The sequence below is a fragment of the Diplotaxodon limnothrissa genome, linkage group LG5 (assembly GCF_057381915.1).
Source record: "Diplotaxodon limnothrissa isolate DT_005_m linkage group LG5, D_limnothrissa_male_GT1.1, whole genome shotgun sequence".
Taxonomy (NCBI): Eukaryota; Metazoa; Chordata; class Actinopteri; order Cichliformes; family Cichlidae; genus Diplotaxodon; species Diplotaxodon limnothrissa.
The window spans coordinates 36,338,885-36,352,534 of record NC_140600.1 but is presented as its reverse complement, the minus strand read 5'-3'; the positions used below and the strand labels follow the sequence as shown (position 1 = coordinate 36,352,534).

Here is a 13,650-nt window from a genome sequence, read left to right as displayed (position 1 = left end):
TGAGTTGCGTGAATGTGCGAGAGCGAGACATCGGAGAGATTAAGTTTGGAGTTAGCTCTAGTTGAGAATGCTGACAAAGCATCCTTCAGCTAACACTTATCACAAACACAAATGAACCTCTTCAAATCAAGTCTCACCTCAGGCTGAAACACATTACCGTTTGTGCATATGTTCACAATCTGACAGCTTCATAGCAAGTATTAATACCCTTAGGTCTGGGGGGATGATGGAGCCACATTTATTAAATACAGTCAAATGTGCACACACTGTGTTCACTGAGTCTTCATCTTAAGAGACATAATGATTCAGATTCAAAATACAGCCTGCATGAAAGGCACAGCCTGAACAGCGTAGCAACACATGACTCAACACAAGCCGTCACTGATAGTTATCTCTTGGTCCCTGGCACATGTGATACATGTGTAGCCATTTACACAGCATCACACTGTGCAACTGGCTACACAGTGTGGCTAAAAATTAACAACTGATGGGAAATGCACAGAAGGTGCTGGCTAGCAGTTACAGTTCAGAAAAAACATGCACATCGACCGTTGTTCAGTATACTGGAAATGGTTCACAATAGCCTGCCATCAATGACGATGTTTAAATCAGGACAAATCTGCAAAGTTGACTAAATGTGTGACACCCAGGAATTTGAGTGTCTATGTTTGTGGGTGTGTGTGTGTGTTTGCAGCACTCTACTTGCACTCCCGTGGGCAGACAATCCACAGTGTGTTGACAAAGCCAACTCAAACATCACACAGCCAAGAGTCAGGGCAAGGCCACAAAAAAACATCTATAAAAGATGTGTTAAACCTACGCAGACCGAACATGTCCTATTTGGCAAAGCATCTTACTGACATATTTCAAAGAATTTAAAGGAACAAAAAGTTACCAAATGTGGGAGATTACATAATTATAAATTAGTATAATCTAGTATCTCCTCCATTTAACACTGGAGGAAAAGCTGTATGCACCACAGAAAGGTCTGTCTAAGAGAGACAGTCTCACATCCAGCTAATTTAGAATTGCCACTTAACCTTACTTGCAAGTTCTTGGGCTGCAAGCCACCTTGAAACCCTGAATCGGGTAAGTGGTTAAGAAAATATATGCAATTAAGAAACCTAATCATGCAACTTATCACAAGGTTTGAAAAGTAATTTTTTTGTACGTGTCATCAAGTTTAGCAATGCTGTACTTTTTTTCTAAACAGCCTACGAGAATAAGAAATTAAGATTTGTTTTAACCTGACGTTTCACATCTCATACAAGAAGCTTCTTCAATTCTAATTTGTTTTAACCACATCTCACTTTTGAAACTGACACACTTTTCTCTAACAGGAATAAATGGGAACAAAGTCAATAAATAATTCTAACTAACCAACCTCCCAGCAGGGATAACAGACATTAGGATGCTTTATACAACTAACAGGACATGTCCAAAACATATACCATTCCTGCTAAAATAATTTTAGACAAAGGAAAGACTGCAACTATAGAGCTTCCATAACTAAGCCTATTTAATCCCTGACTATGCGTGCACTGGGCCAGAGAACAGCTACCCTAATGAAAAAGACAGGACAGAGAGAACTGCAAGCGTCCTGAGAAATGGGCATAAGAAACTGTGATTCTCTGTGTCTTAAGCTCTTTGTCTCATTCCATCCCTCATTCTCCCTCTGTACACATAATCACACAAACACACAGAATCTCCAACTCTGCTGAACATCAGGTTGACATTAAGCACAAACACAAGCACAAACCTTTGAATCACACCATGACCAAAATGTACTTTTTATATGCACCTTTAAACATTGAACATTTCAGCAATTTAAGACTACAGACAAGCACATCTTGTATAGGTAATATTATTTCTATACTCTGGTATAGAATTTTTAAAATTCTTTTCTTAGCTACTTTAGATATTTCTCCTTTGTCCAAATAAGCACAATACACTGAAGACCCCTGAGGAGAATCTGTATGCTTTTGAGGACATACTGTAAGTATGCTGTAAGACCATTCATATTTTTCCTTATTTAAATGAGGAAATGATCACATCTCTCATCATTCTGCTTTATGGCCAAATGTATTAAATGGGGCAAAGTAGCGTAAGGTTGCAGACACACAAAAAAAATGTGCAGGTGGAAGCTGAATTCTTTATTTATAAACAAATACATAAGCATTTCATTTGAATAATGACCAACACATTCTACCAAGAAGAGTGCACACTCATCAGAAAGGAGCACCCAATGAGCAAGCAAGTAATCTGGCAAGGAAGGTGGTACAGTGTAAGCATAGGTGTTAGGCATGTGTTTCTCTCCAGAAACAGCATGGCAATCCAGATCAATGAGCAGCAGTTGAAGCAGAACTGATACGCTTTTGATGGAAAGGGAAATTCTCTTTTAGAAATTACTGGGGACTGTGTGGGGTCTTCCAGGGTAAGACAGCCATTCTCTGGATAAATATTGCAGCTCAGGTAGAGCACTGGATTTATCCTAACAATAAAGCTGCAATATTGCAAACATTTTTATCATATAAACCTGCAATCTGTGTGTGCTAAAGCTGTAGGATGTGTCAAAGAACACCAAACATTACTGATCTTGCCCCATGCATGTGTTAATGACGGAATGATCTTTGCTGAGATTTTGCGGAACACGAAAGTGACCGACGTTCCAGAATACGGCAGGAAAAACTGAATTTTTTGTCAGCCGTAGCAAGGGAGAGCAATTCAGGTATGACTAGCAATACAGAGCAGTGCTTATTTTTTCCGTTCATTGACAGAGCCTGATCTATGATCTATTTATGGCTTATTTATTGAGTCAAAAATACACAGTGGCATTACAGATCAAAGGTTTACAGTTTTACTACTGTTTATGTTCACTGCCGCAATTTCTAACTCAGGGTATGCCGACCTGCTCCAACTTTTTAGTGGGAAATCTGGGTTGAAAAGGCATTCCTCAAAAAAAATCCAAATGGGAACTCAAAATTTTAACTTTGGACTTTTTCAGGAACCCACCATAATCCAACACTCACTATACATTGCTTTATTTTGACATATATATCCATATAGCATGTCGCAGATGTGATAACAGAGTTAAGTTACGAAACAAGAAATGAAAAAATCTGTTGGCGATGTTGCAGAGCTTCCTATGTACGCTGCTGAATGACGACACACAGATGTTTCATTGTGACAAAAAACATAAAACAAAAAAAAGAAAATACAAAATTGTTTTAATACTGACTCTCAGTATCTTGATAACGTCAAATGTTAATAAGAACAGTAAAGTTCTATACTGTTTCATCAGAAGACCTGTATTATTGGAGCTCTGCTCTAATCATTCAGGATAAGGACTCCATGACAAACTGCAGGAAGGAGCCAAAGGATACCACACTCAAAGCTTTGAGCAATCCACCTCAGTTATGTGGTCATTCTGATAACATCTCCCACAGTCATTCCAAATAAACTCTTAGTGGCAAACATCAAAGCAATATCAGGCATCTGTTTTTGTCATTTAACAACTGTTAATGACACACAACTTGCATTGAATTGCCTACCACAACCCTTCAGTAAATCACATTCGTATTATTAGTTTAAATAATCCCCACTTGAAATTTTATGCTCTAAAATGAAAACTATCTGTCTTTTATCTTCTCCTTCAGTTGCAAAATTGATACTCGACCTCTTTGATAAATCTCCATCTTTACTACTACACTAGAAAGTGTTGACTGTCGAGAGCAACTCCAGCTAATTCGGCAGTTTTGTGACCATTAATTATCTTTAGCGCCTGTTTATTTGGCTTAACTGTGACACTTTACTTGGCCTAGCCATTGCTGGCTCTGTCCTGATGGACTTCAGACATGGGTTGCAGGCATGACTAGACTTTACCAAACGAGGTATAAAAAACAATTACGAAAGCTCAAAATAAATGTAATCCTGTGTACTTGTTTTCTGAGTTTAACCTTCTACTGCAGGAGCTCATGTCTGCACAGATACTAAGCAGCCTTCCACCTTGTTCATCACGGGAGCTCTCACTGTGGTGTGTTACATTCTTTCCCGTACAATAAAAAAAAACTTAAACTTGACTCCTGGGATACCTTGGAAACATGGACAGCATGTACCCACCCCCAACCCACCCCTTCACATTCACACTTGCCTCAATGTCCTGACCTGTCCTTTGCAGCCTCTTTATCCTCCCTTCCTCTGTGTGTGTGTGTGTGTGTGTGTGTGTGTGTGTGTGTGTGTGTGTGTGTGTTTATGTGATAGTGGAAATTTGTGTTCTATGTGGCACTATAGTTTCTTTGTTTGTGTCCTTTTAGTCAAACCTTGGTTGCCCAGGGAACAATTCTCCCACCAAACTATTCCAACCCTCCACCCGGTATTGCGCGCTCTCTCTCTCTCACAGACTCACACACGCACATGAACTCACACACCTACACACACGAAGTTTTATAACTCTGTGCATGTACATAGTGGAGTGGATGCGCACATTGTCTTGGCTGGCGAGCTGGCTGCAACGGCAGATGCATTTTCAGTAAGAGTCCAAATTAAGAATGGATAGAAACACAGCAGTAATGACAAACTGCTGCTCATTCATTTGTCATTTATGGAAACATCACAGTTGTACACCTTCACTTCATCAAACAATGCCTAATTGGTCCATGATGTTTTCACAGTTAACATTTTACAAAACTCATATATAAATCTCATCATTCCTCCTGATCCTAAGCCTAAAAGTTGTTGCTGTGACTGGAAAATGTGAAAAGAACAGGTTGTGATGCAGCAGAAGCACACACACAGGTAAAGACACCGCATGTTCGCACACTCACACATAAGCAGTCAGGCCATAAATGTCGCTGTGAAGAAATGCTGGCAGCTGTGCTTTTATGGCTTCATCTGGCCTGTTATATTTATCTGATACCCCCACCCTCACCCCCCACCCCATGTGCTATCTTTCTCATACACATCCATTGATATTCCATCAACAATATAATATAAGGGCCACAAGTAAGGTGAAGAAAGCTAGCTCTAATTGTTTTCCGCCAAAAAAATAAAAACACAGAATATTCACAAATTCCTATTTACAGTGAGAGGCTTTACGCACCTTCATGGTCACACCTGGGAGCTGCCCACTGTTGCCCTTTTCCTGTACTATTGGCTGCTAAGCAACTGTGTGGCCTATTTAAAATCATGTGACTCATTATAAATCGATAAAGTAAACACTGGTAAAATCATACCCAGCTGTGCCACATATGTGCCGCTGGAAATGCTTAACCCCTCACAAAACTGGTTCTAATGAGCAATTTTCCTGTTTTTAATGTTCTAATTTTATGCACACAGACAATTCTTAAGAAAAACCTTAAGCTAGCACATCATTAAAGAAAAACCTAGTGTCCTTGAAGCCTTTGATTATACTGCTAAAGCAGACCTTGACATTAATACCCTACATGTGCTGCTGTAGCAATCAAATTGCATTAATCTGAGCGGGCAGATATGTGTTTAATACAAAATATTTTATCACTTGACTTTCAAAAGAGTTGGAAAGGAAAAAAAATCCCAGCAAAGGTACAGAATGCTAACCAGGTGTCTAATATGCCTTAACTCCTGTAAATGTTGTGAAAGGGTTTATCTGACAGATTCAAGTGTTACTGTTCATATAGTCAAGATATTTTAATATGATGGAGGCCGTTTCTCCTTGATCTCAGTCAAGGCCGTCTGTGTTATGAATTTAACAGAGCGCTGAAAACTGCCGTGAGCACAGCAGTGGTGTGTGTTTGTTGCTGTGCACATGTAAAAGAGAGTGCTACCCTGACCTTTAACACCAGAGTGGTGCCAAAAAGGAGCTTGCTTCTCACTGTGTTTGTGAGTATCTTGACAAAATGCCAAAACCAAAATAAGCACTGTACATGAACTTTATGTCATCGGTATTTTCAAGCATTATCATGATACAGAATAGTCCTGAAATAAAGGTGCAATCTTGAAAATTACAGCAGGAAAAAAAAACAAAAAACACACAACCCTAAAGATGTTTTCTTTTATTCCCGTAAAATGCTCACAAGATTTCCACTACAGATATGCATCCTGAAGTCCAGTCATCTCCTGGTCAGACAGACATACATCAGCAGAACATCAAAAATGTGCATGCACACATACCCCTCAGTGAGCCTCTGAGCCTCTTTTGCCTCCTCACTCCTCTATCGGGCCCTCAGGGGGGAGGGAAACCCATGAAATGATTCCTGACATGTCAGATCACACAGCAGCACCGGTTGAGCTGTCTGATATCAACACTTTTCTGCCTGACTGTGGACAAGTAAGACAGGGGGATTTGCAATGATTTCCCCTGGCTATAGCGCTACTTGTATCTCCTGTGCTGACTTAAGTTGCTGAAGCTGCCCTACTGTGCCAGTTAACCCTGAGAAATTCTGTGTCATAGAAAAATAGCGATTCAATAACCTGTGTCAAACTTCAAATTCTGTTTTTTTAGGATAGAAAATACATAATTATTAAATTTGTATCTAAAAAAACCTACTAGGTTTTCATCTGGAAGACGAGAAGCATCGTCACTGAATAATATCAACTCGAACCAACCACTGTCCTTTCTGTGTCAGCTTGGCAGGAGATGCCAAATTCCTGTTGAGCAATCATTTAGAAAGAGAAAAGAGTGTTTTTAATCCTTTCCCCCTGTCTTCACAATTAAAATTCACATCTCAGATTCACCTTGTTGTGTTACACCCACTGGCAGACTGTCACATTTACATCCATGCATGAACATACCCTGAAAGAATATACTGAGAGTGAAATAGAGAATGACTGAGATATTGTACATTTGCTGCAGCATCTCACACAAATGAGTGAGCATAAAAGGACGGGAATACACCTTCTGACTCCACCACAAAGCTTCCTATGCAAAGCCAGCCGGATCCCATGAGTTTGCAGTAGTTCTGACATGAACCTAACTTCGTATCAGTGTCAAAACGGTTTAATATTATCGAAAGACGGTTCATTAGCACAGGGCCGGTCCGTGGCATAGGCCGTATAGGCAAATGCTAAGGGCGCCGTCCATCAGGGGGCGCCACGCCAGTGCCACAAATGTTGAAAAAAAAAGAAAAGTCGGTACTATTATTTCTAAATACAAAAAATAATCCCACGTTAATTAAAATGCAAAGTAAAGCTTATTTAATAGAGATATTATTTGTTACAACATTACGCCCCCCCCCCCGCACGGTGCGCCCCCTCCCTTCCCGTATCATGGTTCCTTTTGGACGTCACCACATCAAAAAATCAACACAAGATGTCAAAACGGCCAAAACTGTCAGGTGCCCAGGGAAGAAAAAAGAGAAAAGAAGAGGAGGAGAAACGAGAAAAAGACAGAGGTAGGTAACGTTAGCCTACATGAAATTATTTGTCTGAATGTGATAGTAACCTAAATTTTTAGCATTAAGCTAATGTTACATGATTCGCTAATTGCTAATCAATAAATAGCTAGTTAACTGTTTTAACGTCAGTTAATATTGTGGAGGGGGCTAAATTGTTATGGAAAATAATAATGTAACGTTAGGTAATTACAGTACTCCCACCTTTCCCACCATTCCTCATTTGTATTCATCTTTTAAGCAGGTGTTTTTTGTTTACATTGTTATTGCCTTCTGGTTAGCTAACGTTTACCCTGCAGGTAATAGTCACTTTTCCACCCCTGTATATATTATAGTTGTAAGCCTAGTTGTTAAAGTGCACATCATTAATGTTAATTAAGCAATATCACATGAGAGGGAATGCTGTTTTTTAATATGAGCACTGCTGTGATTCGGTCAAAGATAATCATAACATAACATTCTCATATGATATTATACTGTTACTTTGCATTCTGCTATTCAGCATTTCACTGTAATGATGACAATAAATTGAATCTAATCTAATTTGCATAAGAGTTAACATCATACATATATCTCTTTGGTTTTTCATTTATATTATATCATTTCATTTTATTCCTGGAATCATATGTTTTTATTATTAGACTTTAATACTCAGTGGTGTCACATACTCCTCTCTTCAGATGCACTGTTGAAGTTTCTAAATCCCACCCCTGGGCCATCTACCACATCTACCGCTGCTGCCTCCACTTCAGCAGCACAACCCACCAGTGATGCAGCATCAGCAGCACAACCCAGCCATGATGCAGCAGCATCAAGCGGCCTTCCTGTTGCCTCCACCTCAGCAGCACAACCCACCAGTTTTGCAGCAGCATCAAGCGGTGTTCCTGTTACCTTATTTATATTGTATTTTTAATTTCTTTTATCCAACTTGTTGACACGTTTTATTGTGTTTATGTATGTAAAATTTATTGTATTTCATATATTCATTTTTTATTTTTTGTATTCATTTATTTATTCATATATTTTTTTATCTTGTTAATTATTCTGATTGTGAATTTGCTTTCTTTAAGTAAAAAAAAAAAGGTCAAAGACAAAGCTATTCGGTTTCTTGTGAGTACATACACTACACTGCCGATGTAGGGGGGCGCCACCTAAAATCTTGCCTAGGGCGCCAGATTGGTTAGGGCCGGGCCTGCATTAGCATACTGGGGTGCTCACAGGTGTGAGCCCTAACAGTATTCTTAAATAGTGAGGCTTTTCCTCTCGCTGTTTGAGTTCAACTCATTATTTGGATGTTTCCGGTGAAGTCAGATCAAAGTTTTGATTAAATGAAGCGTCTCTCCCGGCTCGTCATTTTTCACCCTCGAGGAAGACTGAATCAGGTCTGGAAAAATCTATAAAGAATATCAAGGTATCAAACATTCTCATTATTTTTACCTATGTATCTATTTGGAGCTGTGGGGTGCACAGAGGGTGGATGAGATATAAGAACTTACGTACTTTAATACCCTGAGGACTATATCATTTGGCAATACGAGGAGTTTTTCTTCTTTGCATGTTTTGTAGTTAACTTCTAATATCCTGTCACTTTTTAGAGCATCTGAACAGCAAAGCGGGCGCACAACAGGAAGAACAATGAAAGAAAGACTGAATTGGACAAAGAAGAAAATGTCAGAGTCACAGGATGTACTCTAATTGTTTTTGGCTAAATGAAAACTATCTTACCTTCAAGGATGACTTCTTTCCCGGTTTTTTTTAACGCTTGCACAGCCTCGTCATGCGTGGCCTCTCGTAAGTCGTAACCATTGACAGAGAGTATGGCATCACCAACATAAAGGGCCTCGGTCTGGTCAGCAGCCAGGCCTTTAAAAATTTTGGAGATGAGGATTGGCATCTTGTTTTCCTTGCCACCTGCATGATCAGACAAGAAAATCAAGTTAAAAATCATGTGGAAAAATCCAACTTTTACCACTAATTAGCTTCACAAAGCAGTTTGGTAGTTCCTATTTGAACGGCCTATTGGCAGTATATAAAGCAAATCAAATTATATGTTTTCTTGGACGCTGGTAAATAAAGCACTGATAAAAATGCCCTTAAATTCACTGTGACTTCACACCAGAAGGTATAAGTTAGAGCTGAGTCATAAAACTAAAAAAGTGTGTGGCTGGTTGGTAGTTATAAATATGAAATAAACAGTTTCTGTCCCTTATCACCTTAACATTAGTCACCTAAACTGCAGTTAAACGAGCACATAAAAACTGATGGAGACAGTGATCGGCCTACTGTACTATGGTCTGTGTCTCCGACTCTCCCTCCCTTTGTCTCTTTGTCACACAATGAAGGTCAACTAGTAAGCTGATGGATGCGCTGTAACTCTTGTGGTGGGCTTCCGCACTTCATGTGAAATATCATCGTTAATGTCAGCTTAAAGCTGGACTTTGGCCTTCAGGCTAGTGAGAAATAGTCTTAAAGACGATAAAATGCTTTTTGTGTTTTGGTTTTTTTTGCTATTTCTTCTGGGTGATCCCTCTGCGAGGATTTTTATCATGCAAATTTCTTTGGACACCCAATGTAGTATTCTTAAAAATATCAAAACTTCTACACACGCCACCAGGACGATGAACTTATCCACTATTCTGAGCACCATAGCATCATATAGATGTATAATCAGAGGCAATATGTGGCCCTCACTGACTCAGTCACTGAATTAACGAGGGTGTTCCAGAAAGCTTATAGAAAAGATAAGTTAATGTGGGTTTTAAAGCTTTGTTGGTGATGCTATCTTTTATGTATATCATCAAATGTTTAATAAAAAAACAACTAAACTTATAAACTTGAGTAATTACTTTAAATCTTAAAAAAGATATGGGAATTTGTCACAGGACAGTTAAGTAACATGCATGACTATCAATACTGCTAGGTATATTTTTTAAGGTTTGTGTTTAATTAATGCCATTTTGAAAAGGAGCTGAAGAATCAACAACAAATACAGAAGCCAAAGTAGATGGATACCATGTTATCTGCCTATAAGCCTATAAGAGTCATTCTAAGAGAGCATTTTGTGGTTGTAAGTAGATACAACTAACTGGTAGAAATGATAGACTTCACTATACTACAATACAAAAAAAATCTGCAGTTCTTTCTTTAGTGGGTGACATTGTAAATGGATATTGCATATTGTATATGGAGTGTGAGAGAATTCTACTATCAACGTTGGAGATCCACAGGCCACAGTCAACAGGACCAGGAAGGTGCAGGAGATGTAACCTGGGACAGTGTACACTGAGAGACACAACCAAGTGGCTGGGATAGTGTGCAAGCACAGCTGTGCCTCATATGGGTTAGAAGTACCCAACTCCCAAATGGAGGACACCACAGAAGGTGGTTGAGAACAACAAGGCTAAGGTCCTGTGGGACTTCAAGCAGCTGCTGGCCAGCCAACCACACATAGTGGTGGTTGACACGGAGCAGAAGACCACAGTGGTCGTAGATGTGGCAGTCCCAGGGGACAGCAACATGAGAAAAGGGAGCACAAGAAAACAGAGAAGTAGCAGGGAACAACTGGAGCAGATGTGGAAGGTAAAGCCCATAATAGTCCCAGTGGTAACAGGAGCATTAGGAGATGTAACTGGAAGAGTGGCTCCAGCAGATTACAGGCACAACATTAGGGGTCTAAGTCCAGTGCAGTCCTAGGAACAGCTAAGATTCTGTGCAGTACCTCAGACTTTTGCAGAAGACCCAAGGAGGAACACACACACACACACACATATCATGGCCTAGCATGTTATATACCACTAAATTAACATTTTATTCATGAGGTAACAGGCACAAGATAGCCCCAACTCATTACATTCTTTAAATAAGTAACTACACTCTTGTACAAAACTGAATAATAACAGTAAATAAGCTAATCCAACCACATAATTAATACTGGAAGATCTAACAGAATTGCTGTGAATGGACAGAGTTGCAACAACGACTGCAGACAATATGAGTGAACATACAATAAGGCTTCATTAAAGCTGATATGGATTGATATAGCTCAAGATCACACAGTGCATATAACAGAGGATTCAAATGTAGTACAGCAGTTGCACAGTAGGCAAGAGAGTTTCTAGGATATAGTGATACTGGTTTCTAAAGCCATTTTCAGACATGATGAATGTAACATTAATGGCTTCATTAGTCTGTTAAAGTGGCGGCATTCAAATATAGGTCACTATCACTTTAATGTTCCACACAGGTTCATTCAGACATGCCCAAGGCAATGACGGAGCCAGTGCTTTCTACCATAAAAAAAGGAGACAAGCATTGTCAGCATAAGCTCTACTCAAGTGTGGCAACACTTTTGAACATGCCATTGTCTACAAGAGCAACGTCTCAGTGTGTGCTGCTCAGCATACCAGCATGTGAGAGACAGCAGTGGCTGCAGTTCAAACTTGTGTCGTTAATAAAGTTATATTTAAATGTTACTCGGCCTGGCCTAGAAAGATAGAGATCATGACTTTTACAAAAAAAAGTGAAGCTCGTTTAGACATAAGGCCAACAAGTTTGGAGGTCATCGGTTTTATGGTAAAGAGTGTAAGTCTGAAAAAGGGCTAAAGTATCCAGGGGATGATGAGGAGGGTGTCAGAAACACTTAGCGTTGGCAGAGAAAAGGATGGGGGCACGTTTAGAGAGTAGACATTTGAATCAATGAGGAGACAAAACCTTTAAGGAACAGTTAAAAATATTTTTTTCCCACTTTCTTTACATTATAAAGCCTGACCTTGGAGGAGAGAGGAAATTCCCAAGAGAGTCTGAAGTTTCCCTCAAGTCTGAAATACCACTTACTGGAATGATTGCAGAATAAACATTTTTTGACATATTGTTCTAAAAAATAACCATTAATATGTCTGCCACTCCCACACAAACCTTTATTTCCTTCCTACCATTCTTGCAGGTGCATTTCATGTCAAATACAGTTCAGCACCTACAGCTGGGAATCTGTCAATCAAATATAAGGTGGGTGGCAGTGGTACAGACAGGGTGGAGCCACAGAAGCTTCTTATGGCAGATTAGTAAATGGTATAATAGTGCTGTGTATCTAATTTATTTATTATAATGCTTCTTCATCATCAAAAAATCTGCACGTCTGCACTTCAACTGTCATCAGCTTAATTCACACAATGCTGGAACAATATATAGAGTCAAAACAAAACTTCAAAGTATTGTGGATTCATATTCCTAATGCAATTTTATTAATATTTTTGTTATGCAATGTTGCACTTGAGTCTTGCTGACTGACAAAAATAATGTCTGGAAAAAGTATGAGTTGGTCTGTTATAAGAGTTTCAGGAACCAAAACATGGTTTCATAATATTTGGCCCACCCAACTGGAATTCAACACATAGGGACTATTCAAACAAAGTCTGGGATGGTTTTAAAGTGAAATAATTGTTTTATGGTACTGTTCACCAACTGCCTTCTCTCAAAGTAGCATTCCCTCTGACTGTCATTGTGGTTATATGCACGGACCGTGCACCTCAGTGGCTCCAAAGAAGGAAAAATGTTTGCAGAGACACGCAAACTTTTACCATTCTGCCTGTCCAGAGACCTGGAGTCTAGATTTCATGCCTCCCCTCTTAAATTTAGACGTGAGTTAAAGTTGCCTCCGTACTCTTCCTCAAGCTGGGGTGGGCTCCCTAAAATTAACACTAGTGGAGTACTCCACTCCCAGCCACATAGCTTTCATCTTTAGCCAATGACAACTGACTGCTGTGAGCTGCTTCTCTCAGCTGTTCGCAATGCGGTGTCAACTAGCCTACAAGTTTTTCTCTGTTCTTTCATTTGTTTCCCCCTGCGTTTCTGACACTTTTTTCTTCCTGCTTCTTTTTTCTTTTTACTCTTTTCACCTCTTTGACCTCTTGTCCCATATACCATTTCATGTTTGGCCTGCTCTTTCTGCCTGCACCTTTCACTTTCAATCTTGTATACCCTTCCTCCCAAAACTGCCTCTGAACATCCAGCATCGCAACAATGTCAAGCCAAAAGGCTTCTAGCTAGGATTTGGTTTTAATAACATGCTGTCTGATTTTCAAACCCACCCATTTCCACAGATGGACATCACAGTTATGTCATTAGGGTTTGGCTTTGTTTTGTTGTTGTTCGGAATTGCGGGGGGACTAAAAATTAAGATGTCACCAGCAGCTACAATGATGAGCCATCTTTGCAACATGACAATAATGCAAGTTTACAATTATCTATCAACTCGACACTTTACATCAACCAATCGCCAAGTGAT

At 39.5% G+C, this 13,650-nt stretch overlaps 1 protein-coding gene across 2 annotated transcripts in view; it reads right to left on the bottom strand.

Moving 5' to 3' along the window:
• The window catches only part of snta1 (syntrophin, alpha 1), a 32,648-nt gene that overhangs the window by 16,819 nt on the left and 2,179 nt on the right, over nt 1-13,650 (bottom strand). For both annotated transcript variants that reach the window (XM_085353488.1, XM_085353489.1), the window contains exon 2: nt 9,093-9,278. In XM_085353488.1, the coding sequence (XP_085209614.1) occupies nt 9,093-9,278 (186 nt within the window). The remainder of the gene's footprint in view (nt 1-9,092; nt 9,279-13,650) is intronic.